Below are 26,440 nucleotides of genomic sequence, written 5' to 3' on the forward strand. Positions count from 1 at the left end.
GCCCCCTCTTGGGAGGGGAGGTGTGTTCTCTCTCTCTTTTACACCGTGCCCTGCACCAATGCGTCCTTTTCCGGTGGTCTATGCTGTTGGGTTTCTTGTATTGCTCTGTATTTTGTCTTGTTTTTTTTGTAAAGGGCACTCTCTCCCTCTCTCTCATCTGTCATGCTCCGTATCAGTGTGTCCTTTTCCGGTGATATGTGCTGCTTATTTGAGTACTTTTCCACCAATGTGGGGTTACCATTGGCAAGGGGTGGGGAAAGAGGTACCGTGTGCTGGTTTTGCAGTTGGTTTGTTTTAAGGGACTGTTTTGGGTTGAATTGTGTTCCTGGAAGGGGAGGGGTGTTCTCTCTCCAACACCGTGCCCTACACCGATGCGTCCTCTAGGGGCTGGTTTAGCTCACTGAGCTAAATCGCTGGCTTTTAAAGCAGACCAAGCAGGCCAGCAGCACGGTTCGATTCCCGTACCAGCCTCCCCGGACAGGCGCCGGAATGTGGCGACTAGGGGCTTTTCACAGTAACTTAATTGAAGCCTACTCGTGACAATAAGCGATTTTCATTTTCATTTTTTCTGTGGTCTTTGCTGCTCGTTTGGGTGCCTTTCCGCCGATTTGGGGCTACCGTTCTCCCGTGTTTGCATGGGTTTCCTCTGGGTGCTCCAGTTTCCTCCCACAAGTCACGAAAGACGTGCTGTTAGGTAATTTGAACATTCTGAATTCTCCCGCTGGAATGTGGTGACTCAGGGCTTTTCACAGTATCTTCATTGCAGTGTTACTGTAAGCCTACTTGTGACAGTAAAGATTATTATTATTATTCCTCCCATTCCAAAGATGTACAAGTTAGGTGGATTGGCCATGCTAAATTTCCCTGAATGTCCAAAAAAGGTTCATTGGGGTTACTGGGTTAAGGGGATAGGGTGGAGGTGTGGCCTTAAGTAGGGTGCTCAATTCAAGGGTTGGTTCAGACTTCATGGACAGAATGGCCTCCTTCTGCATTGTAAATTCTGTGATTCGAAATGAAATGAATGAAAATGGCTTATTGTCACAAGTAGGCTTCAAATGAAGTTACTGTGAAAAGTCCCTAGTCGCCACATTCCGGCCCCTATTTGGGGAGGCTGGTACGGTAATTGAACCGTGGTCTGCCTTGGTCTGCTTTCAAAGCCAGCAATTTAGCCCTGTGCTAAACAGCCCCTGATTCTAATGTTTTTTGGCGTCTTGTAAATACTTTCAGCAAATTACTGATTTTCGTGACTTTTTAGCATTTTGCTGATTCTTTTGTATTCTTGAGTTGTCAATTAACTTTAAAATATTTGCATATATCTGAGGCTATAAAAAAGATACACATGACCTGTGTATGCCCCGATACTTTTCTGTTTTCATTTGGGATTTCCAGCATCCGCCTCTTTAAGGTTCAGACTGGACTGACTGCAATCCCTGTTGTGTCTCTATAAATAGCACCCTGGTAAGCCCGTAATAAATTGGGTCACCGTAAGGGTTTTTAGTTTTATGTTTGGCGCCGAAAGCAGCTCTCCTCTGAGAGAAGCTTCTGGCTCTCGCGTTGCTGCAGGTCGGGGTCACATGACGGCGGCGGAGGGGAGCGGGAGTGAAGAATGTGGCGGCCACAATGTTGCGAGTGGGAACAAGGTTGAGGTTGGATTGTATCCCTTGATGAGTGAGAGCGCAGAGCCCTCGCTCGGCACTCCCACACTCAGTCCTGCCGGCCAGCAGCCGCCTCGCCTCGGCCGGAAACCCCAACCGCAGGCGGAGGCGGCAGAGCGCCTTGCAACCCCGGTACAATGTGACAAGATGACACAGGAGAAAAAGAAAAGAGCAAGCCGTGCCGTCATGCTGGCCAAAAATATTATCATGAGGGATCCTAGTCCGGTAAGTAATTAGATTTCAGTAAAGCGCTCTGTAATTATTGTAAACCCCCCCCCCCCCCCCCCTAAAGTTAAGTTACCGTGACCTGCTGTATAGACATCTAGAAGCTTTATTATTTTGTGTGTGTACCGTCTTTGGGGGAAATCGTGTCTTTTGCAACAATTAATGACTTTTTTTAATGGCTGACGACTGTAATGCTTCAGCTCCCCCCCCCCCCCCCCCCCCCGAGATTTGCTTTCCACTTCATTGCTCCGAAAATTGGTTGAACGAGGAGTTTGGACTTGCTCGATACCGGGTTTTGTTTTATTTAAGAAATAGAATTTGAGCAACTGATTCCGGTATTCTCCGGACGGATGTTGAGACAGATTGCACCAACATCCAACGCATCTCTTGTTTTAAGATTAAAAGTACAGTAAACAAAAACCGCTTGAGGATATTCATGGGCTCCCTTCCCCAGTGGGAAACATGACGGATATCAAATCCTTCCAAAATGCATCATTTCTCCATTTTCTTTTCAAATTTTGAGTACAGTATTTGCCAATTTTCTGATGGCTTTTTAAAATGAAGATAATTTCAAGCAGATGACTTGTAAAATGAGGTTTTGTAACATCGTTTTACCTCAAGAATAGACGCCCATGATTTAAAAAAAACACTACAGTATCCTAATATATTGTGATGTCGGCCCAACTCAAGAAGCTGCCATCTTTTAAAACCCTACCGGACGCCTTTCTGCCAGTGGCCTTCCTTGCTTTCACATTACAAAATAAAATGTGCTTGACAGAAGCGAAACAGAGTTGGACATCTTCCCCAGTTGCCCCTCTTATCAGTGTATTCGCCAATTAGAATTTCTTAAACAGGGAACTGTCGCCCTCGCATCAACTTGTTTATCTGCCGAAATGTACGATTTCGCACGGTTTCTGTAAATTCGCCGAAGTGGCGGATATTTTTCAGTCTTTGAGTAACTCTATTACCTTTTTGTATATCAAACATGGTGAATGTAAAAATAAATATTCACTCCCTTTACTCCCTGATGTCGCAAATGATAACGTAACGTAGGGGTGTGGCTTGTGAAACTGGAACAAAGCAGTGGGAGCAGAATTTGAACCTTCGTAAATGATCTAAATAATCATATGATCTAAATAATCAAACTATCACTTTTTTTAAAAACCCAAAATATTAATAGTCCACTAACTTTTAAATTTGGCTGTTCATATGAATCTATTCAGGACCTTTGGATGTGCAAAAGGTGGAGGTTTAAAAAAAAATCTAAAGTAACGGCAGCATAAAAATCAGTGATGTGGATAATGCTTCATTGCCATTCTGTTGATTTAAAAAAAATTGAACTGCAGCAATGTTCACATACAACTTGTCACTAAATTGTAACTTCTGGTGCAAACTTTCAAAGCCAGAACGATTCTTTTTCACGTATTGTGTTGCAAAGACACATATGGTAAAAAGATCGGGGAGATTATTGAGGTGATGCACAAGTTTCAATGTTGCAGTTTCTTATCTCGGTGTCTTACAAGATGACTTATTTATTTTTATATATATTGGGTCACTGTCTGTGTGGAGTCTGCACATTCTCCCTGTGTCTGCGTGGGTTTCCTCTGGGTGCTCCGGTTTCCTCCCACAAGTCCTGAAAGATGTCCTGTTAGATAAATTGGACATTCTTAATTCTCCCTCTGTACCCGAACAGGTGTCTGAGTGTGGCGACTAGGAGCTTTTCACAGTAACTTCATTGCAGTGTTAATGTAAGCCTACTTGTGACAATAAAGGTTATTATAAAATATATTGAGTAAACTTTACATAATTGTAATAAACATTTTAAATAAATTGCTATTATTGACCGAAAATAATTTGACTTATATTATTTCGTATTGAGACACATCAAATGATTTACCAATTGGGGAAATTCCTGCAGTGTAAAAAGCTGCAGGATGTAATGCAATGCATTAAAATTTCCCAGAAATGCTCAAGTAATTGGAGTTGAGCAATGCTGACATGATGCACCTTTGTAATACAGTACTGGCTATCCAATTGGGCAGACAGTTGCTGCTATAACTATATCCTTATTTGCTGAACTCTAAAGTGGGTTGGGGTGTATTTTTTTAAAGTATAGTTTGGCCTTTCACATTCATAAAGTTAAATTTAATACCTAGCCAATATACCTTGTTTCATTATTAAATCTAATATTTGGAATTGCTGTGGGATCAACATTAGTGTAGTGTTTGTGACGATTGGAGGATTTTAGCAATATTGGCTTCTAAGTGTGGGGACAAGTTAAGAGTTAAAAGCCTGGGGATAGTGTGTTGGCTGCAAAATGTTTTTAAAAAAGATTTTGTTTTGCTTCTGAGAAACAGGAGGTGAAATTGATGAATGAATGTGTTTTTCAGTCTCGACTAATGGACAATTCTTTGACTGGGGAAGTCTCTGTGGAGTTAATGTACTTTGCTGCCTACAGAGATAAGTTGTTTTACAGCTTGGGGAGATGAGGTCATTGCTGTGTGGAGCTCAAGAGAGGCAGTAAATATGGAGAAGCTTGGGAGAGAAAGGTGCTGAGTTCTGATCGGCCTTCTGATCCACGATTCATTCCAAGTAGGATAGCTTTTTAAAAAAAAAAAAAAAAAAAATTTTTAAAAAGCCGAGCAGTCTTGTCTAAAGATGAGCAATCTAGTCGAAGCAGCTATTTGAAGGCATTTGGCCAACGTCTAAAGGGGTTCCAACCGGAGCCAAATCTGTTTTATAAAGCAAGTATTACTCTATGCCCTGCTAATTTTAAACTGGATTAAAAGTTGTTTCTTGTCGTTTAATGGGAAACTGTATAGTTGTGTTAAGAGGTAATTGTAAGCTGTTTGTTTCGGTGTGAAGTTAATATTGTATTCATTTAATAAGTTTTTTGTTTTAGAAATAACAAAGCCCCATTTTTTCATGCAAACACTCCTGGAGCGAATCAGTCTTTCTGCACAGTCTTAAAATACACTAAAATATTGGGGTTCTGGTCCAGTATCCTGGCCAGTGTTGGGATATGGTCTGGGATCTTAATAACTTACCTGTAGGTCAGGTTCTGTTCTCTTTTTATAGTGTGCATTTTGTAGAAGGTGGTATTATAATGAGGACCTCAAACAATGACATTGCCAGCATGCAATCTTTTGATGTGGAGCAAAAGCTTAGTACTGCCTCATACAATTCAAGTTATGTGAACTTTATGAAAGTAAAAGGTAAGAATTGGGAGAGAAAAGTGTATTTTTAAATGTGCAGTGAATCCTTTTTAGATTGCGACTGAAGCAGCACCAGTCAGTGGCTTCTGCCTATGTCTCGAATCTCCCACCATGAAGGCAGGAGTTTGACGGGTATTGTCATTATCTCACAATCCATTGCATTATATTTCCCCGTGTGCATTAAAATATTTTGCTGTTGAATCAGTTTCAAAATGAGATGACGCCTGGAAAACGTGGACGGCTGATGCACAAATCTGCCTGAGTTTGGACATTTATTTTGAATTTACATGTTAAATGAGAGGAAGATTTATCATTTCTTTAAAGCTGAATTTGGGTATCTGTGTTGATACAGCACTATCAGATCAGCGATTATGTGTTTAGGTAGGTGAGATAGTACACATCAAATACCCAGATTGGTTGAGCAGCCATTTGGTACTTTGGTGGCCAGAGTTAAATTTCAGGTTCAAGTTTGAAATGTGCGAATGGGCAAAATCAGTGATTTACGTGTTAGGGACTGTTGCTGAGTGAGTGAAATTTGCAATATATACAAGGTGTTGTATATATTATGTTGGCATGCAACATCTTGGCTTTAGGTTTTCAGAACATAATGCAATTTACTGTCTTAGTGAGGAAAATCAATTATATTAATTTTAAATGCATAAAAGGGAAGACAGGCAACTAAATTTAGACAAATGAATATTTGTGGTGTCTCGGTCAGGGGTTTTGGTGGTGGTGGGGGCTTCCATTCCGTAGGGCGTGGACTCACTTTAGATATCTGGGGGTGCAGGTGACACGGGATTGGGGGGGACTCGGTAGGTATAACATTACTAGTCTGGTGAGGAGGGTGAAAGCGGATCCCGCAAGGTGGGATGATTTCCCTCTGTTGCTGGCAAGTTGGGTATGGGGGGGTGGGGGTGGAAATCATGTTCATATGTTTTGGTCCTGCCCAAAGCTGGAGGGGTATTGGAGGAAAAAAGAAAATTGCTGCTGGAGTTTTTAACACTCAAAGGTGAAGTTTGAGTTGAGGGGAAGGATGGAAGGGTTCTGCAATACATAGGTGTTGTTTGTTATGCACTTTCAAGAATTGGATGACATTGAACATAAGGGGGGGTGTTGGGGTGGGGGGATATTGGACTGTATATGTTGTTGGTGACTATGCATGGGTGGATGGTGGATTCCTGAATCCTTTTTTTTAATGTTTGTATTTAAAATGTTGGGGATTGTTGGCCAGGGGATTCGCTTTGTATTTGTTATTGTTGATTGTTGGTGGGTGTAAATTAGGATAAAAATGTGGAAAAGGAGAGAATAAAAATATCTATAAATAGGAAAGGGAGGACAGTCTCACCTAAGTCATCAGTGAACGTGATGTGGGGGGACCAGCTATTTGGTAAAAGTGGGTTGCTGGAAAAAGAGTTTGAAAATCATTACATTATACCACTTTTTAAACACAAATATTAAATTTATTTGCCTTTCATTTTAAGTTTGAAGGAGTGTAGCATTATTGCTACCTAACATATTTTGTGCACTTCATGGTTATGTGTAGTGCAGTTTGGATGGCTAGGTAATAAGTTTTACCTTGACTCTACTGTGGAAGTGTTATTTATGCACTGTCATCCCTGTGGCATTTGTGACCTAGCTCCAGCCGTCTAGCACAACCACTCTTGTTTCCCTACAAGAAGTTGTACAAGAACCCAAGTTGTTATTTCTTCCACTTCTGTGGTTTCATTCACAACCACCTCTCAGTGGCTTATCAGCGATCAGGAACTTGGAGGCGAGTATAGGCGTGAATCATTGTCTTATTTCTGTAACAAGCTTTTTGTGCACCAACATGTGGTTTTACCAAGCTATTTCTTGCAATTAAATGTTCCAGCATGTTAGCTATGACTAGCACCCAGACATTGCAGTCTTTTTTTTGCGTAAGGAAATAAACAGGGTGGCACAATGGTTAGCACTGCTGCCTCACAGCACCAGGGCCCGGTTCAGTCCCCGTCTTGGGTGACTGTGTGGAGTTTGCAAACTTTTCCAGTGTCTGTGTGGGTTTATTCTGGGTGTTCCGGTTTCCTCCCACTGGTTAGGTGGATTGGACATGCTAAATTATCCCTTAGTGTTCAAAATTGTCCAAGTTGGGTTTACGGAGATAGGTGCTCTTTCAGAGGATCGGTGCAGACTAGATGGGCCAAATGGCCTCCTTCTGCATTGTAGAGATTCTATGATTCTAGACTGAAAACATTTGGAACTGAATTTACATAGCTGCCACAAGCAGTATGCTTTGCCTCCCAGGAATGCAATTTTGGAATATTTTTGCATCCATTAAAAATAGTCATATCCTAATGTGTAATCCTCCTGGTGAGTGAAATTCTGTTTGGAAGTGTTTGTAAAATTGGTCTTTGACTGCCAACCTAAACACAATACATCTAATTATCGTTATTGCTGAGTTCCAATTTTTAAGGAATGTATCTTTTCATTGGATTTGAGCCACTGAAACAATGTTTGCTACAGTTTTGAGCAACGTGATTCCAAAAGCCTTTGGTAAAGCCTTATATAAAAGCCTCATATAAGCTGCTAGAGACTATTTCATTTTAAGGGGGTTTTGAAGCTGCTTTTCAATGTTACTAGGAATGTATTTGAGGAGGTAACAGTGGTGTTACATTCAGTTCTGGGCATCTCCCCTTGGGAAGGATGTATTTGCCTTGGAGGGGGTGCAATGCAGATTCACCAGAATGATTTTAGAATTTAGAACAGTACAGCACAGAACAGGCCCTTCGGCCCTCGATGTTGTGCCGATCAATAATCACCCTACTCAAACTCACGTATCCACCCGATACCCGTAACCCAACAACTCCCCCTTAACCTTACTTTTTAGGACACTACGGGCAATTTAGCATGGCCAATCCACCTAACCCGCACATCTTTGGACTGTGGGAGGAAACCGGAGCACCCGGAGGAAACCCACGCACACACGGGGAGGACGTGCAGACTCCGCACAGACAGTGACCCAGCCGGGAACCGAACCTGGGACCCTGGAGCTGTGAAGCATTTATGCTAACCACTATGCTCCCGTGCTGCCCCAGGGGCAGAAATTCTGGGGCTGAAAGAGCCACATTTGACGGCATGTTGCACAAACTAGGCTTGCATTCCCTTCAGTATAGAAGATGCTGGTGTGATCTAAATGAGATACTTAACATGATTAAAGGATTTTATAGGTGATGGATTTTTAAGATGAACTATTTCTTCTGGTGGGTAGTCCAGACAAGGGAGCATTAGAGCTGTGCCTTTCTGTGGTCAAGTTGGGAAGTACTTTCTTTACCCAAGCCCTGTACTGTAACTATGTAACTAATTGAACCTACTTGAACCAAACGTGTTGGCATGCAAATACATTTATTTGGTGTGTCTAGACAAGAAACACAAATTTTTAAAAATAAATTTATAATACCCAATTATTTTTTTCCCATTTTTAAGGGGCAATTTAGGGTGGCCAACCCACCTATCTTTGGGTTGTGGGGGTGAAACCCACACAGACATGGGGATAATGTGCACGCTGCACATGGGCCGGGAACCTGCGTCCTCGGTGCCGTGAGGCAGCAGTGCTAACCACTGTGCCACCCTGACAAGAATCAGCAATGCTACCCATTCTGACTGTATTGTGAAATACTATCCATGGAGCTGCATCTCAGTACTTTTCTCAATTTATTGCCTTGATGTTACACACACTATAATTTCTCAACAGTGCTGGGGCATGTTTTTAAAAAGGTTGCACTCTGGGTTACTTTGTAAATCAAAGCAATTTATTCTTAAACTCCATTTAAGCAGCAGGCTTAATTTTGAGTATTTTTAAGTTGAGCTTTGCTGACTGCAGATTGTATATTAGCACTACTGGTCTCCAACTATCAGTAGAATATAACCCAAACTGCCTCTCAAGTCTCCTTAATGTCAGGTTTCCTGTTTGTCTAGTTCCACACAGGCAGATTGAATTCTTTGAACATACTGAAGAAATTAGATCTCTCTTCTTGTGGCTGCTGTTGGTTTAAATGTGTTGGTGGTTTTTTGAGGTGAGGTGAAAAATGTTTTATTTCCGGAATGGTCATTGTTCAAGTGACGCACAGTTACATGTAGATGGATATACAAGATCCATAGTGTAGGAGCAGAGTTAAAAATCCTGAAAAGACAAAGCCAGTAAATCAGGGGTGGAGGTTAGTTAGGTTGTACAAAATTTTGGTTCTTGAAACATTCAGGGGCAAGTGAAAAGCTGGAGTAACATTGTCCTGAGAAATAAAGTAGACGGTAGTGATCAGTGGCATTTGAGAGGGGGTAAGTTTGTATTCTAACCTGGAGTGTGCTTCCATCCCAACTTCAAACACACCCTCTGCACCACTGGTTATTTTTTTCCTTCCCATTTCATCAACTTTTGGGCTTATTGTTGTACCTGGTTGCCAGTTAGTACTTAATTAACAATTTGGTAATATTCCTTCCCCATTAAGAATAGCAGTGCTCCAATTCAATTAATATCTCCTCTGCAGCTAACGGGCAATGACGCCTTTTATGCCAGCAGACTAGACGTACTTGACTCGGGCTGCAAGTGTGAAAGGAGGCAAGTGACCTACCATTGCCACACCCCTGATTGCTTTTAGTCTTTAACGATTCTACATATGCCTTTGGCAATCCAATTGGTACAGTAAAATGGACACAGCTGGCATAAGTGACAGTAAATATGTGCAGTGCAGAAATAACATCTCTAACTCGAGAGAGCCCAACCACTTCTCTTGGATCTCCAATACCACCAACGTCGCCAAGACCCCACCATCAACACCTTGAAAGTCATCATTTAACCAGAAAATTAAGTAGACTAGGCTAACCATATTGATGTGCCATGTGTATTGCTGGACATGATGGGTGGCTCACCACCTGACTGCTTAAAACCTCTCCCATCTACAGAATTGCAGCCAAGAATGTGATGCAACACTTGCCACTCACCTGTACTCCAAGATATTCTTAAAAGAAATTCAACATCCAGAACATGGCAGGCGGCCTCTGCTTTGCATGTGCTAACTCTAGAATATGGGGCTGTTGTCTGCACAATCTTTTGCTGTAGCAATTTGTCAAGTTGATTTGCATAACTCTTCCTATCCTTCTATCCCATACCACTAAGATGTACAAGAGCAGCAATATAATGCAAAAATGATCATCTCCAAGACACAAATCACCCTGACTTGAACATTTTTCATTTTTGGGTTATAATCTTGGCAAAACCTTGAGGACTGCAGTGTTTCAAAAAGAAAGCCCATCCTCTCTGGGCATTTCGGGGTGAGCACTAATTACACTGTTGCCACAATTCTGAACAAATTTCTGTGATCTAATTTTTAAAACTATAACCTTTGATTATCTGTGGACAACTTTTCCAAGTGTCAAGTTGCTTGTATTGTGCACTTGCATATCTGTACTGGACACAGTAAGAAGTCTTACAACACTGGGTTAAAGTGTTTGTTTCAAAAACTAGCTTTCGGAGCACTGCTCCTTCCTCAGGTGAATGATTCACCTGAGAATCATTCTGAATAATTCACCTGAGAAAGGAGCAGTGCTTCGAAAGCTAGTGTTTGAAACAAACCTGTTGGACTTTAACCTGGTGCTGTAAGACTTCTTACTGTGCTCATCCCAGTCCAACGCCGGCATCTCCGCATCATGTACTGGACAGGAAGTTGGACATGTTTAAGCTGCGTGATAGTCTTCACTTGCAGTTTTTATAAATTCATGTTTGATGCAGATACTTCCACAGGTTCAGTGAGGTCAATCAGTTCTATGAATGGTTGTTATTTCTCTGGGAGTTCATTTGCTCTCCCCTGTGTCTACTTGTACAATGACGTGTCTGGGGTGGGTGACATCAGGGTCTCACTGGAACTGAATTTTTATATCTTTCACATGAGGCTCTTCGAAGACGAGTCAAGCAAACACTTAGTAAGACTAAGCTTGATAGAATTGGATCAAAACCTTTAACTCTGAGAAAGGAATAACATTTTTAAAAAAAAAAAATAATTTTTACAGCATTAGTTCACAGTAAGGTGAGTATCCAGAGCAACTGTTATAGCTGAACTCATTAATTAAATTTATTGTCATAAGTTGTGTCTAGCATCCGTTTCTCTGCACAGATGCTGCCAGATCTGAGCATTGAGAGCATTTTTCTTGATTTTTATTTCTGCATCTGCAGTGTTATCCTTTTGAGTTCTCGTAGTGGTTATCCCTGAGGGATATTGATTGTGTGCCAGGCTGTGCTTGGTTCAGGGAATTGGGAGACTTGCACTTGCATTTTGTTGATTTGTGATTGCTTTGTCTTTGAACAGACTTTGCAGCAACCTTTTTTAAATGTGGATCCATATGTTTTATTTCTTTATAAATTTAGAGTATCCAATTCTCTTTTTTCCCTATTTAGCCAATTCACCTACCCTGCACATCTTTTTGTGTTGTGGGGGTGAGACCCACGCAGACACACAAAATGTGGATCCATATGTTTTATTTTTGAATATGCTTTGAAAAAGAAAGTTGGATCAATTTTCCATCTTGTCCTCCTGAAAGTCTGTTTTGCAGCCAATTAATTACTTAGAAGTATGGTCATTGGTTTTAATGGTAGCCATGATATGGAGATGCGGCGTTGGACTGGGATGAGCACAGTAAGGAAGTCTTCAAGAACAGGTTAAAGTCCAACAGGTTTGTTTCGAATCACTAACTTTCGGAGCATTCACCTGAGGAAGGGGGTGTGATTCGAAACAAACCTGTTGGACTTTAACCTGGTGTTGTAAGACTTCTTATTGGTTTTAATGACTGTGAATTCCCACAAATAGCTGGTGCGATAAATAATCAGTTAATCTTTTAAAAATGTTGGTTATGGGGTTAATCTTAACCAGGCTGTTGACAACCCTTCCTGTTTTTGTTGGAACAGTGCCATTGACTTTTTTTTTAACTACGTTAGAGAGACACTTCACATCACAGTTTATAGATCACATCTGAAAGTGTAATACTCCCTGAATATTGCACTGAAATGTCAGCCCAGATTACATGCTGAAGTCTCGCTTCGGATGAGATTTCTGACTGACTAAGATGAGCGTATGAGCCACGGGTGACATTTAAAAAATATTAAAGAGTTAACACCTTTTAGATTGTTGGAATTTAAGAGAAACATCCTCATGCATGTTCCTTTTCAGTGTAGGAAATAGCAATAAGCATTGTAAAATTTAAAAAAATCTTTCCTTTGTAGTACAGGGATCTTGGGGAATTCCCCCCCCCCCCCCCCCCCCCCCCCACCCACCCCACATAACTAGCTGCCATATTCCAGTGATAGAAAGTTAAGGCCCCAAAGGCACTCGCAATTGAGAGAGAGGTAAGTATAAGCTAGAGATAATATATAATAATTACAATAAAAAATCTTACAGTAAGTCTTTATATTCAAAGATTTAATGGAATGTGGAACTTGCCACATGCAACTAACATAGATGCATTTAACGAAAATCTATAAATTCAAGAGATGGAAAGGAATTGAGGATGTGAAATAGCATGGGAAGTGCCTTGTATGGAGCATAAAATGGCCATGGATCAGTTGGGCTAAGTAGCCAGTCTCTGCTTTAAATTTATATATAATTTTGTAACATGCTTTCTGAATAGTGAAAAACAAAACCTTTTTAAAAAAAAAACATATCCTTGAGTACTCCTGTGAAGCCCTCAAACTTGTGTCTCAATCAGGCAGCATTTAATACCTCAGCCAATATTTTTCAGGTGGCAGTGTTTCTCTTCCTGCCACCCAAGGAGTCGGCAGTGAGTGCATTGCTTCCGATATTGGCTGCCCTGCAGCCATTTAAGGCATGAATGAGGAAAGAAGTCCCGCCTAAGAGAGCAGCCAGCCACTAGTCCCAGGGATATCAGAAGCTGCAGTGGACAAGCCGAGAGCTGCAAGTAGTTCTCAGAGGCAATGTTCCAGGAATCCAGGACCACTTAAATATGGGGTCTCTGGGCACGGAGGGTAGCTGAGGCCTGTGACGTGGATAGAGGAGTTGTGGTGGGAGACTGGGGGTGGGGTGAGAGAAGAGGGAAAGCATCTGCAGAGCCAAAGCTGGTTGGGGGGTGGGGGTTCCTGTTTGATGTTAAAGGGCTGTTGATGGAGGTTGATTTTGTTTACACTCGGGCGCTCCACGTTTCTCGGCCAGACCGCTGAATTGGACCTTTTTGGAAATGCAGAGGGTACCTATTCTGAGAAATCTTTCCTTTGTAGTGCAGGGATCTTGGGGAATCCGCCCCCTTTCACATAACTAGATGCCATATTCCAGTGATAGAAAGTTAAGGCCCCAAAGGCACTCGCAATTGAGCGAGAGGCAAGTGTATAAATTGGATGTGTAAGAGAGTAAAGTGGGTCGGGGCGAACACAATCATGTTATAAATTGTATCCTGAACGTTGCAGGCAAAACCAATAATGGCTTGCAAAAGCATACCGTTGTCATGTCTCAGAAATGCCTCCACCATTTCATTTGCAGTCTAATACTTTTGAAACACATTGTGTGGATTATGTAGGGAAGCTTTCTTCATTTTTTGAGCATTACATTGCTGAAAAGGTAATTAAAGAAAAGAGTCTGGTGCTAATCAGACTCCTAATCTCCTTTCAGAGAGTAGCAATCCACCGCATGTATGATTTTTGACCCCAGTGTGGATTGGATAGCACGGTAGCATAGTGGTTAGCACAATTGCTTCACGGCCCCAGGTTCGATTCCTGGTTTGGGTCACTGTCTGTGCGGAGTCTGCACATTCTCCCCGTGTGTGCGTGGGTTTCCTCCGGGTGCTCTGGTTTCCTCCCACAGTCCAAAGATGTGCAGGTTAGTTGGATTGGCCATGATAAATTGCCCTTGGTGTCCAAAATTGCCCTTAGTGTTGGGTGGGGTTACTGGGTTTGGGGGATATGGTGGAGGTGTGGGCTTGGGTAGGGTGCTCTTTTTTAAAGAGCCGGTGCAGACTCGATGGGCCGAATGGTCTCCTGCTCTGTAAATTCTATGATTCCCCAGACATTTGTAAATTTAAACTGAGGAATTTGTGAAAGTAGTTACTTAAGGCTACTCTGAAAACATTCAAAATAGTTCCGCTAGAGAGCATGACTGCAGAGCTTTGTCTTTGATTGACTGTGCACTATAGATTCTCCAGATACCTACCATGGTTTAGTTGTAACAATCTCACCCCTTAAGTTGGGAAGTTCAAGTCTCATGTTTGAGCACATAAACCAGGCACTCCAGTTTGGCACTAAGGGAGTATTGCAATCCTATAGGTGTGATTTTTGTCCATTTCAGGTGGCACTAACAAAGACCAAATTTATCCCTTGACCAACATCACTAAAAGTAGTTTATCCAATTTAATGAGACTGGATTTTGTGGTCAACTGTGAAGCAACCGCCGACCTTGAAGAGAGTTGCCCAGAAAGATTTGTGGTCCAGATTTCCCCTTTTCTGGTGGCTATTTAAATCTGACTTGTCAAGAGAATTTCCAGGTCCAGGTGGCTGCTTATTTAGCTGACTATCACATTTAAGTATTCTTGCAGACCAACAAGTTAGAAATATGTATTGCCCCTTCACCTTTAACCTTTTATAATAATTGATTAGATTAAGCTAAATAAAATGAGTTTTTTATTATTTAAATAATGAAGAAATTAGACTTTCCACAAGTATACAATTAGTTTTTTAAAAATGAACATTTTATTGAGGTAATTTTGGTATTATAACAACAACACAATAAACAATGTACATGGAACTATAAACATAGTGCAAAAGCCATCTCCCTCCCTTACAGGTCCCACCTTTATTAACCCCCTACTCGAAGCTAAACTAACCCCCCCCCCCCCCCCCCCCCCCCCCCCCCCCCCTTTCCTTCTGCTGACGATTTATTTTCCGCGAAGAAGTCAACAAACAGTTGCCACCTCTGGGCAAACCCTAACCATGACCCTCTCAAGGCGAACTTGGATTTTCTCCAAACAGAGGAAGCTAGCCATGTCTGATAGCCAGGTCTCCGACTTCGGGGGCTCTGAGTCCCTCCTAGCTAGTAGTATCAGTCTTCGGGCTACCAGGGAAGCGAAGGCCAGAACGTCTGCCTCTTTCTCCTGGATTCCCAGGTCTTCCAACACCCTGAAAATCGCCACCTCTGGATTTAGTGCCACCCTTGTTTTTAACACCGTGGACATGACATCTGCAAACCCCTGCCAAAATCCCCTCCACTTCGGACATGCCCAGAACATGTGGACATGGTTCGCTGATCCTCCTGCACGTTTTACACACCTGTCTTCCACCCCAAAGAATCTGCTCATCCGGGCCACTGTCATGTGAGCCCAATAAACAACCTTAAATTGTATCAGGCTGAGCCTGGCACAAGTTGCGGACACATTGACTTTGCTCAATGCGTCAGCCCATAGACGATGCTCCATCTCTCTTCCCAGCTCCTCCTCCCACTTGCGCTTCAGCTCCTCAGTCTGTGTCTCCTCTGACCCCATAAGTTCCTTGTAAATGTTTGAGATGCTCCCTTCTCCTATCCACCCTCTGGAAACTACCTTGTCCTGTATCCCTCTTGGAGGTAGGAGCGGGAAGGTTGACACCTGTTTACGTAGGAAGTCCTGCATCTGCAGATACCTGAATTTGTTTCCCCTCGCCAACCCAAACTTCTCCTCCAGCTCCCTCATACTTGGAAAGCTCCCCTCTAGAAACATATCCCCCATCCTCTGAATCCCTGCTCTCTGCCATATCCGGAGCCCCCCCCCCCCCCATCCATACTTCCCAGGCCAAACAGATTGGGGACCAGACCGATGCTCCCACATATCTCCTCCATTGCCCCCAGACCCTCTGGGCTGGTGGAGTACCGTGCCGGCGGGAACAGCAGAGGCGCAGTTACCAATGCCCCCAAACTGGTGCCCTTGCATGAAGCTGTCTCCATACGCTCCCCCACCACCCATTTCCTGATCATGGCTATATTTGCCGCTCAGTAATAGTTACTAAAATTTGACAGTGCAGCCTGCCCTCCCCCCGACTCCGCTCAAGCATTACCTTCCTTACCGTGGGATCTTGCCAAGAGATCACTTTGTTGACCCGTGTTGCTCGTTCTGGGTGAGTGTGCTTTACACTCAATTGGCTCTGTTTTATTCCTTAGCTCTAGAGTCGCCAGGTATCTTTATGATACCGCCACGAGGTTCAAGTTCAGATCAATGACTCAATACACCAGTTAGTAAGTTCAAACAAGACAGGTTTATTATTACAGTTATTTACTACTCATGCATATAATACTAAGACTAAACTATTCCTACCACTACTAGTCCAATACTTACCTGGAATAAGGGAACTGCCGGATCAGGGAACAATGGCCTCTTGCTCTGTCCTGGATCCACAAGCTTCCAGTTGGTGTGGACTAAAGGGGTCAGGGGTGTCTATTCTCTTGCGGGTGTTGTATGACACTTGTCGGTGTAGCGAATGGCCAGGCCTCTCCTCACGTTCAAGTTCTTAGAGAGCTGCTGCAAAGGTGTTCTGCTGGGAGGGCCGGCTAAGAGAGAGAGCTGGACTTGGGATCTGTCCTTGAAAGGTCACAGGGGCTTCATGCCCATCTGGGCGGACCCTGTACCTGCTTGCAATCGATTGGACCTCATACCAATCGATTGGTATGAATTCCCCAATACTGGGGCTGTTTCCCGATCGCTGGGCGGTTCTTGGGGCTGTTTGTAACTTATTGTCCGGGACTCCTACTGGCGCCGAAGAGTCTAGCTTGACCTTTTGTTATTCTTAATTGTGTCCATTGTGCCCGGAAATCACTGGGAATTGCTCAATTAATATGCGCAGCTGTTAGTTTCAGTGCTGTCTGGTTTCTTCGCAGGCAGAATACACAGAGATTCGTCAGCCTGCTTGTCTTTCTGACATTGTCCAATTTTCCCTGCATGCATTTCAATTCTCCATTTTATGTCGGGAAGTGGCGAGCTTTGGTGGCTACACCCGTTTAAAAAAGGACCGCGGAATAAGATTGGGAGACATTGAAATACGAACAGGAATCTCGGGAGGACCGTCATCTTTACCGTCTGCACCCCCCCCAGCCAATGACAATGTGAGCACGTCCCATCTCTGAAAATTGTCCTTCATTTGGTGCACTAGCTGGGCCAGATTTAATTGATGCAGCCGGTCCCATTCCCGCGCCACTTGAATGCCTGGGTAACTAAAGATTCCCCCTACTAATCAAAACGGTAGCTCCCCCAATCGCCTCTCCAGTCCCCTCGCCTGGACCGCAAACGTCTCACTTTTCCCCATATTTAGCTTATACACCAAAAACCGGCCAAATTCCCCCAGAATCCTCATGATTTCTTCCATCCTCTCTAATGGGTCCGATACATACAGAAGCAGGTCGTCTGCATAGAGCGAGACTCTGTGCTCTACCTCCCTCCCCCCCCCCCCCCCCCCCCTCCCTCCAGCCCCATGAGGCTCTCTGAGCAATTGCCAATGGCTCTATAGCTAGCGCGAACAACAGAGGGCAGCGGAGGCATCCCTGTCTCATCCACCAGTGCAGTCTAAAATAGTCCGATGTTGTCCTATTCGTCCGTACACTTGCCACAGGAGGCTGATACAGCAACCTGACCCAGTCAATAAAGCCTCACCCAAATCCGAACCATCCCAGTACCTCCCACAGATAATCCCATTTACCCAATCAATAGCCTTTTCTGCATCCATTGCGATCACTACCACCACCCTACCTTCCGGGGGCATCATGATCACATTTAACAACCTTCTTACATTGGCCACCAACTGCCTGCCCTTAACAAACCCCGTCTGGAGGACAATATTTTGGCCATCAGTTTGGCGTCCGCATTCAACAGGGATATCGGCCTGTAGGACCCACACAGCTCCGGGTTCTTGTCCTGCTTCAGAATCAGTAAAATCGTGGCCTGTGACATCGTAGGGGGCAGCACCCCTCTTTCCCTTGCCTCATTGAACATCCTCATCAACACCGGCCCCATTATCCCAGAGAGCATTTTATAAAACTCCACTGGGTACCCATCCGGCCCCGGTGCTTTACCTGCCTGCATGGCCTTCAGACCCTCCGCTCTTCCACCCCGATCGGGGCCCACAGCCCTTCTATCAGTTCCCCGTCCACCTTTGGGAAATTCAGCGCCCCCAAAAAGTGCCTCATCCCCTTTGGCCCCATAGGGGATTCCGACCTACACAGCCTACTGTAAAAATCCCTAAACGCCTTATTCATCCCTGCTGAATCTCCAACCAGGTTCCCACCTCTGTCATTTACTTTCCCTATCTCCCTGGCTGCCTCCCTCTTTCTGAGCTGCTGCGCAAGCATTCTGCTGGCCTTCTCTCCATACTCATAGATCACCCCCCCCCCCCCTTCACCTTTCTCAGCTGCTCCACCGCCCTCCCTGTGGTTAGCAAGCCAAACTCTGCCTGTGGCCTCTGCTGTTCCCTTAAAAGCCCTGCCTCTGGGGTCTCCGCATACCTCATTGATCTGTGGTATCTCCTTAACCAGTTGGTCCATCTCTGCCCTGTCCACCTTCTACCTATGGGCCTGTATCGAGATCAGCTCCCCTCTGACCACCGCCTTCAGTGCTTCCCAGGCCATCACTGCTGAAATTTCCACCGTGTCGTTGACCTGCAGGTAGTTCTGAATACATTTCCTCAGCTGCTCGCACACCCCTTCATCAGCCAAAAGTCCCACATCTAACCTCCAGTGTGTGCGATGGTTACGGTCTTTGCTAATCTGCAGGTCAACCCAGTGCAGAGCATGGTCTGAGATTCTGATCACCGAGTACCCAGTGTCCACCACCCCCAGCAGTAAGGCCCTGTTCAAAATGAAGAAATCCATCTGGGAGTACAATTTATGCACGTGTGAATAGAAGGAGAATTCCTTCACCCTCGGCTGCCCAAATCTCCATGGATCCACCCCCCCTCCCCATCTGCTCCATGAACCCTCTTAGTTCTTTTGCCATTGCTGGCACCCTGCCTGTTTCTGAGCTTGATCGGTCCAAGCCAGGGTCACTAACTGTGTTGAAGTCCCCTCCCATGACCAACCTGTGCGAGTCCAGATCCGGTATCTTCCCCAGCATCCTCTTGATGAACTCTACATCATCCCAATTTCACGCATACACATTTTCTAATACCACCTGCACCCCCTCCAGCTTCCCACTGACCATAATATACCGACCTCCCACATCCAAAACTATTCTACCCACCTCAAACACGACCAGCTTATTGATCAGGATCGCGACCCCTCTAGTTTTTGAATCCAGTCCCGAGTGAAAGACCTAACTGACCCAGCCTTTCCTCAATCTAATCTGGTCAGTTACTCTAAAGTGCGTCTCCTACAACATTACCATGTCCGCCTTCAGTCTCCTAAGATGCGTGGACACATGTGCCCTCTTGACCAGCCCACTTAACCCTCGAACATTCCAGGTGATCAGCCTAGTCTCTGTCCCTTGGCCCAAGTCCCCCCTCCGTCAGCAGAACATTTCTCTTCTACCCCACCCTCGTAACAACACTCTGTAACCCAACCCCATTGATAAATCAAACATATGCACAGCCTCCACCGTGCTTCCATGAGCTAACCCGTGCAGCTAGCTTGGTGGCCTCCATCCCTGGCGCCGGACATCCCTCCCACCTATTGTTCCCTCCCCCCCCCCCCCCCCCCCCCCCCCCCAGCTCATACAAACATACTCTAACATCAAACAATCCCCACATAATTGCTCGACAGAAAAACACCAAAATCTAAACAAGCACACCTCCATCCCCCAACAGTGCAAATGAAAACCTTAACTCACTCAGCTGTGCCACTGCTCCCAAATCAATACAGAACTAAATACGATAAACTTTTTTTTTAAAGGACAGAGAAACAAAGAGAAAACAAAAACATGAACGTTGCAGCAAAGCTCAAAGGTTCTCAGTGCACCACCAGTCCTTTCCTTTTCACGAAGTCCAGTGCGTCCTCAGGCGACTTGAAGTAGAAGTGCTGTTCCTCGTACATGACCCAGAGACGGGCTGGATACAGCAGTCTGAACTTCACCTTTTCCTGAAAAAGGATTAACCTAATCTGGTTGAAGCCTGCTCTTCTCGTGGCCACTTCCACACTCCGGTCTTCGTAGACCCGCAGGATACTATTGTCTCACTTACAGCTCCCGTGTCTGCTTGGCCCACTGTAGAATGCTCTCCTTATCCAAGTACCTGTGGAATCTCACCACCATTCCCCCGGGGGAGGGGGGGTCGCTCTCATTCGTGGCTTCCTCATGAGTGCTCTGTGAGCCCTGTCTACCTCCAAGGGTCGGGAGAATGCCCCATCCCTCAGCAGCTTCATCCCTCAGCAGCTTTTCAAAACATATCTGCGATGTGTGACCCAGCATCCGCCCGCTCCGTCGCACCCCTCCGGGAGCCCAATGATTCTCAAGTTCTGCCAGCGGGACCTATTCTCTCGGTCCTCTACCTTCTCAGGAGCTTCTTCTGCTGGTCTCTCAGCATCCCCACCTACAACTCCACTGCAGTTTGATGTTCCTCCTGCTCAGCCAGCGACTTCTCCACCTTCTGGATCGCCTGATCTTGGGCGTCCAATCTAAGCTCCAGCCGCTCAATGGACTTTTTTTTTATCGGGTCCAAGTAGTCCCGTTTCTGTTTAGCAAAGCCTTCCTGAATAACTTACACCAGCTGCTCTGTTGACCGCTGGATCGACGAACCAGAGGTCCGGTCCTCCGCCATGCTGTCTCCCGCTTCAGCCCAAGCCTTCTCTGTCTTTCTGATTCTGCCTTTACGACCACTTCTAGTCCGTCTCTCCATGCACCGATGTGGGAATTCAGTACACAATTGCCTCGGTCTTCAGTTTTACAGTTCACGTCCGGTAGAAAATCGGGGGGAAATGCCCAAAAGTCCGACCCGAGCGGGAGCCACCAAATGTCCGACTTGCTCCTTCATAGCTGCCACCGGAAGTCATAAAATTAGCTTTATAGGAATAGTTAAATTGTTTAACAATAATTGTGAACTAGGTAGGCTGTTTTTAAAAACCCAGTTGCATCTCATTCAACAAGCCTTTTTCAATGGGTTTAACGGTAAGACTGACCGTGTAAAAGTGGAAGATTATGCCTGTTCACTTCAGGATTTCACATTGGGGAACTGTAGTGGCACACCCTCCTTTAGCATAAAATCGTTGCCAGCAACTGCGGATTTGTGCATTATGCCATGCATTTATGGATTCCCAAAGATGCTGTATTTATGTGGCATCATGACTGAAGAGCTTTGTCATCATTATCACCACAAAGTCTTAGTCACTACAAATAAAGGCTTGCATTTATATAGCACTTTTCATGACCACCAGATCTCTCGTGCTTTACAAGGAATGAAGGAAGCTCTATCTCATTGCTATTTGTGGGACCTTGCCGTTTGTGCATTGGTTTCCCCTGTTTCCAACATCACAACTACCCCCAAGTACTTAATTGAGACATGCTAAGGTCAGGAAAGGTGCTATATAAAACCAGGTTATTTTCTGATGTGGAGATGCCGGCATTGGACTGGGGTGAGCACAGTAAGAAGCCTTACAACACCAGGTTAAAGTCCAACAGGTTTGTTTCAAACACTAGCTTTCGGAGCACTGCTCCTTCCTCAGGTGAATGATGGACTTTAACCTGGTGTTGTAAGACTTCTAACAGGTTATTTTCTAGTACTGGTTGGGTATTATAGTTACACTCTGTGTATGGTTGATGCAGAACTCCGTGTGCAGCACAAATCTTCATTATTTATAAACTGGAAAGTTAGTGGCCAATTTAACTAACCTGAATAGTTATATAAAGTAATTAATGCATAAAGGCAACAGATCTAAGAACAAATGGATCATTTTGATATGTACCACTCAATTATTTGCAACTAATATTAACATTTTATAAATCATTGAATTTTGTTTCATGATATGGAAAATGTTTAGTATTGGTTAGTGAGAGACTTGGGTAATGGTGTTGTAAGCTATGCAGGAAAGAATGCCATTATTTATTCAATTATATTGCCTGGTTTTTCTAAACTGATCAAGTAATTGAGTTTTGTACTATAGGTAATTTAAACAAAAAAAAATAACATTCCTGAGAAAATAGATAACTCTTTATATTGCTAAAGATGGCATCCTGAATTTAATATAAGGCACTTTGGAAGGAGGAATTTAGGCATTGACTATTTTCTAAATGGGGAAATGCTCCGGAAATCAGAAGCACAAAGGGACTTAGGAGTCCTTGTTCACGATTCTCTTAAGGTTGACGTGCAGGTTCAGTCAGCAGTTAGGATAGGGGCTGGTTTAGCACAGGGCTAAATCGCTGGCTTTGAAAGCAGACCAAGGCAGGCCAGCAGCACGGTTCAATTCCCGTACCAGCCTCCCCGAATAGGTGCCGGAATGTAGCGACTAGGGCCTTTTCACAGTAACTTCATTTGAAGCCTACTCGTGACAATAAGCGATTTTCATTTCAAATGCAATGTTGGCATTCATGTCGAGAGGGCTAGTATACAAGAGCAGGGATGTACTTCTGAGGCTCTGGTCAGACCCCATTTGGAGTATTGTGAGCAGTTTTGTGGCCCCGTATCTAAGGAAGGATGTGCTGGCCTTGGAAAGGGTCCAGAGGGAGGTTCACAAGAATGATCCCCGGAATGAAGAGCTTATCGTACGAGGAACGGTTGAGGACTCTGGGTCGTACACGTTGGAGTTTAGAAAAATGAGGGATTGAAAGGCCGATTGGCCTAATTCTGCTCCTATGTCTTATGGTCTAAGACAGACAAAGACTGAGAAGGGGGAAAGGGGAAGTAAAGGCCCAGGAAAAAATATTATTCAATTAATATTGAAAGAGCACACTACCCAAGGTCAACACCTCCCCCTATCCCAGTAACCCCACCCAACACTAAGGGCAATTTTGGACACTAAGGGCAATTTATCATGGCCAATCCACCTAACCTGCACATTTTTGGATTGTGGGAGGAAACCGGAGGAAACCCACGCACACACTGGGAGGATGTACAGACTCCGCACAGACAGGGACCCTGGAGCTGTGAAGCCATTGTGCTATTCACAATGCTACCGTGCTGCCCTCGTGGAGTTCCAGAGATGGCCACAAAATCTGGAACCGAGGGACTTGGAATGAGTGTCATTGACAAGACCAACATTTATTGATCATTTCTAATTCTCCTTGATCAGATGGTCATGAGCTGACTTCTTAAACTACAAATCCATATGGTGTATCTTCATCCACAGTGCTGTTAGGCCATTTCAGGATTTTCCAGGCGGCTGGATTCATTCTTCTTGGAGATGATCTGCCACTTGTGTGGCATGAACGTTACTATCCCAAACATGAATGTTGTTCAGATCTTGCTACATGCAGGCGTGATTAGTTGTGAATGGTAGTGAAGAAATGTGCAATCAGCAGTGAAAACCCCCATTTCTGAAGGAAGGTCACAGAATCTAGTTTGGAAGAGAGAATGTGCACACATGTGAAGTGAACTCTCTAAAGAGGTGACAAATTTGGAAACGTTAGATTGACACTTAAGGCTGTGGGTGATTATTATTGGCTTTAGAGCTCGAGGGCTTTTTTTTCCACTATATTTTCCTATTCCGCAAGCAACAGTGCATGTCTAGATTGATACATGCTGTGCTTCTGTTCTGCACCCCTTCTGTAAGTACAGTCTTGAGCAAGCAGTTGTATTAGCATAACATTCTTTACATTTGAGGAAATATAGTCAGAATAATTAAACACAAAAATGATATAGTAGACCTGCCTGATTATGGCAGTTATCTTTTTTGAAAGATGTTTTTTGGTTTGACTCAAATTCCTGGAATAGCTCCTTCACAGTTGATTGCTGTTGCAGATTTGTACTTCTGTCAGATGTTACTTGCGTTGGTGAAGCCTGTGCTGTCATGGATGTTAGAGTTGCTGCAGAGCCAACCTTTGCAGACCAGGAGCTTGTTTTATTGGAGCCACATGTTCTTTGACAGAATCAACTTTATGATCACATTTCCTGTTTTTAAAAGGAAGATGTCTGGTGAGATGCTTCGATGCAAAACTGGAATTTCACAGTTCAATACAGATTAATGAAAATGAAATGAAAATCGCTTATTGTCACGAGTAGGCTTCAATGAAGTTACTGTGAAAAGCCCCTAGTCGCCACATTCCGGCGCCTGTTCAGGGAGGCTGGTACGGGAATTGAACTGTGCTGCTGGCCTGCCTGGGTCTGCGTTAAAAGCCAGCGATTTAGCCCAGTGTGCTAAACCAGCCCCAGATTAGGCAAAACTTTTCAAGTATTTCTACAAGTCTCTACCGGGAGGGACAATTTTGGAATTGGCATTATTCTGTAGGTATTAACTGACAAAGTGAAAGTTTGTCTTTTGGTCAATGGGGGAAGTTGCATGGTTGGAGTTGTTGATTGAGGTTGTTCGTGTGTACTGGAACTTGAGGGAGGGAACTTGAGGGAGGGATTCTATGTCCCACTGTTCAATTATTCAACCATTTCCCATAAGTTTTGAAGAAGTGAAACTTTTCAATGCTTTAATTTCAGGAACTATGCTGAACAAAAAGAGGCAATCTGATTTTGGCTCTAAGCAACTTAACTGAGTAATTGGAGTATGCAGGGCTAAAGGGATTGTGTTTGCCTAATGAGTCATGGCAGTCAATTCAAAACTTCCAAATAAATTGCTGTAGAAATGACAATAGTGCACATGTATTTTGTCAGAAATGTTTGAATCATGATTGTAAAACTATCTGTAAAATAAAATGAAACTAGTTTACTATAATCGTTTGGACTATAACTGAGATTTTTTTTTGGCAACATTTTTTCTGCTAGTTAATATTTTGCTACATTAAAGTCACTCAATAAATACGTGCTTGAAAAGCTAATAACCAAAAGAAGTCACTAATGTTCTTGTTAACTAGCAAACTTGCGATGCAGGATTTCTTTTACAAAGTGGGGTGTTAACATGATTGACCTTTTGAGGCATTAAATCTAATTAAGAATCAAGTTGAAAGTGCAGATTAGACATGAGCATATTACGCTTTCTCTCTTCTAACAAATCCAATATTTACTTTGAAGGAATAACACACTGGTTTAAATCCCCAGAAATTGAAATTTTCAGAAATGTGCGGGCCTATTAGTTGTAAACCATAAATCGAAATGGAAGGTCTTTAGGACGGTTTATTTTATTCATCTGCAGATATGGCAGCCACTGGCAAGGCCAGTATTTATTGCTCATTCTTCTCTTTCTGAACAGCTGTAGTTAGTGTGGTGGAGCTACTCCTTGTAGGCAAGAGCGCAAGAATTGGAAGCTGAAATAGGCCAAGCCTGCCCCACCATTTAATACAATCATGGCTGATCTATGTTGGCCTCAACTCCTTTTCTGTGCCCCATAGCCCTCTATTCCTCGGTGTATCAAATATTTATCCACCTCCACTTTAAATACTTCTAATCATCCGGCATCCACCACACTCTGGGGCAGAGACTTCCAGAGATTCACCACGTAGAAGAAACGCCTACACTCAGTTTCAAATAACCGGCCCTTTATCGTCTCCTTGTTAGAGACTCCCACTTGTGAAACCATCTACCCTGTCAAGCCCCCCTCAGGATCTTCTATTTGAGTAAGGTCGCCACTCACTCTTATAAACTCTAAAGAATACAGACCCAGACTATGTAGTCACTCTTGATAGGACAACAATCTCATCCCATCCCAGGAATTAGCAAGGTGATCCTCCTTTGGACTCCCTCCAATGTTACAATATCCTTTTCTAGGTAGGGGGACCAAAATCAATATTCCAGGTGAGGCCTCCCCCAATACCCTGTACAATTGCTGTGAAGCAACTGTGCTAACCACTATGCTATCGTGCTGCCCTAGCAGCAGGAGCTTTCCTTGCCCATGTTTAACTGAAACCATGAGACTTCATGGGATCCAGAGTTGATGTTGAGATCTCCCAAGGCAACTCCCTCCCGACTGTGTATACCACTGTGCTGTTACCTCTGCTGGGTATGCCAGCTGGTGAGACTAGACACATCCAGGAATAGTGATAGTGGTGTCTGGCATTCTTAAAGTATGATTATGTTAGGCTGTTGTTTGAATAGTCTGAGACAGCAACTTTGGCACAAGCCCCCAGGTGTTAGTAAGACTGACTTTGAAAGGTCAACACGGCTGGGTTTGCCGTTGTAATTTCTGGTGCCTGGTTTGATGCTAGTTTGTTCCTTTTTTGTGTTTTTGTAGTGATTGAATAGAAGAGTGGCTTGCTAGGCCATTTCCGAGGGCCTTTGCGAGTCAACCACATTGTTGTAGGTCTGGAGTCACATGTCAGCCAGACCAAGTAAGGATGGCAGATTTC

The 26,440-nt window shown here is 43.9% G+C and overlaps 1 protein-coding gene across 2 annotated transcripts in view; it reads left to right on the plus strand.

Annotated features, from left to right (window-relative positions):
• The first annotated feature begins 1,466 nt into the window (after positions 1–1,466).
• Positions 1,467–26,440, plus strand: part of LOC119970334 (hippocampus abundant transcript 1 protein-like) — a 104,702-nt gene continuing 79,728 nt past the window's right edge. Inside the window, exon 1 of one of the 2 annotated variants that reach the window (XM_038804776.1) lies at positions 1,467–1,880. In XM_038804776.1, the coding sequence (XP_038660704.1) occupies positions 1,503–1,880 (378 nt within the window). In that variant the 5' untranslated portion in view covers positions 1,467–1,502. The remainder of the gene's footprint in view (positions 1,881–26,440) is intronic. The other variant, XM_038804777.1, reaches the window with a different exon arrangement.

The sequence above is a fragment of the Scyliorhinus canicula genome, chromosome 8 (genome assembly GCF_902713615.1).
Source record: "Scyliorhinus canicula chromosome 8, sScyCan1.1, whole genome shotgun sequence".
In the NCBI taxonomy this organism is placed as follows: domain Eukaryota; kingdom Metazoa; phylum Chordata; class Chondrichthyes; order Carcharhiniformes; family Scyliorhinidae; genus Scyliorhinus; species Scyliorhinus canicula.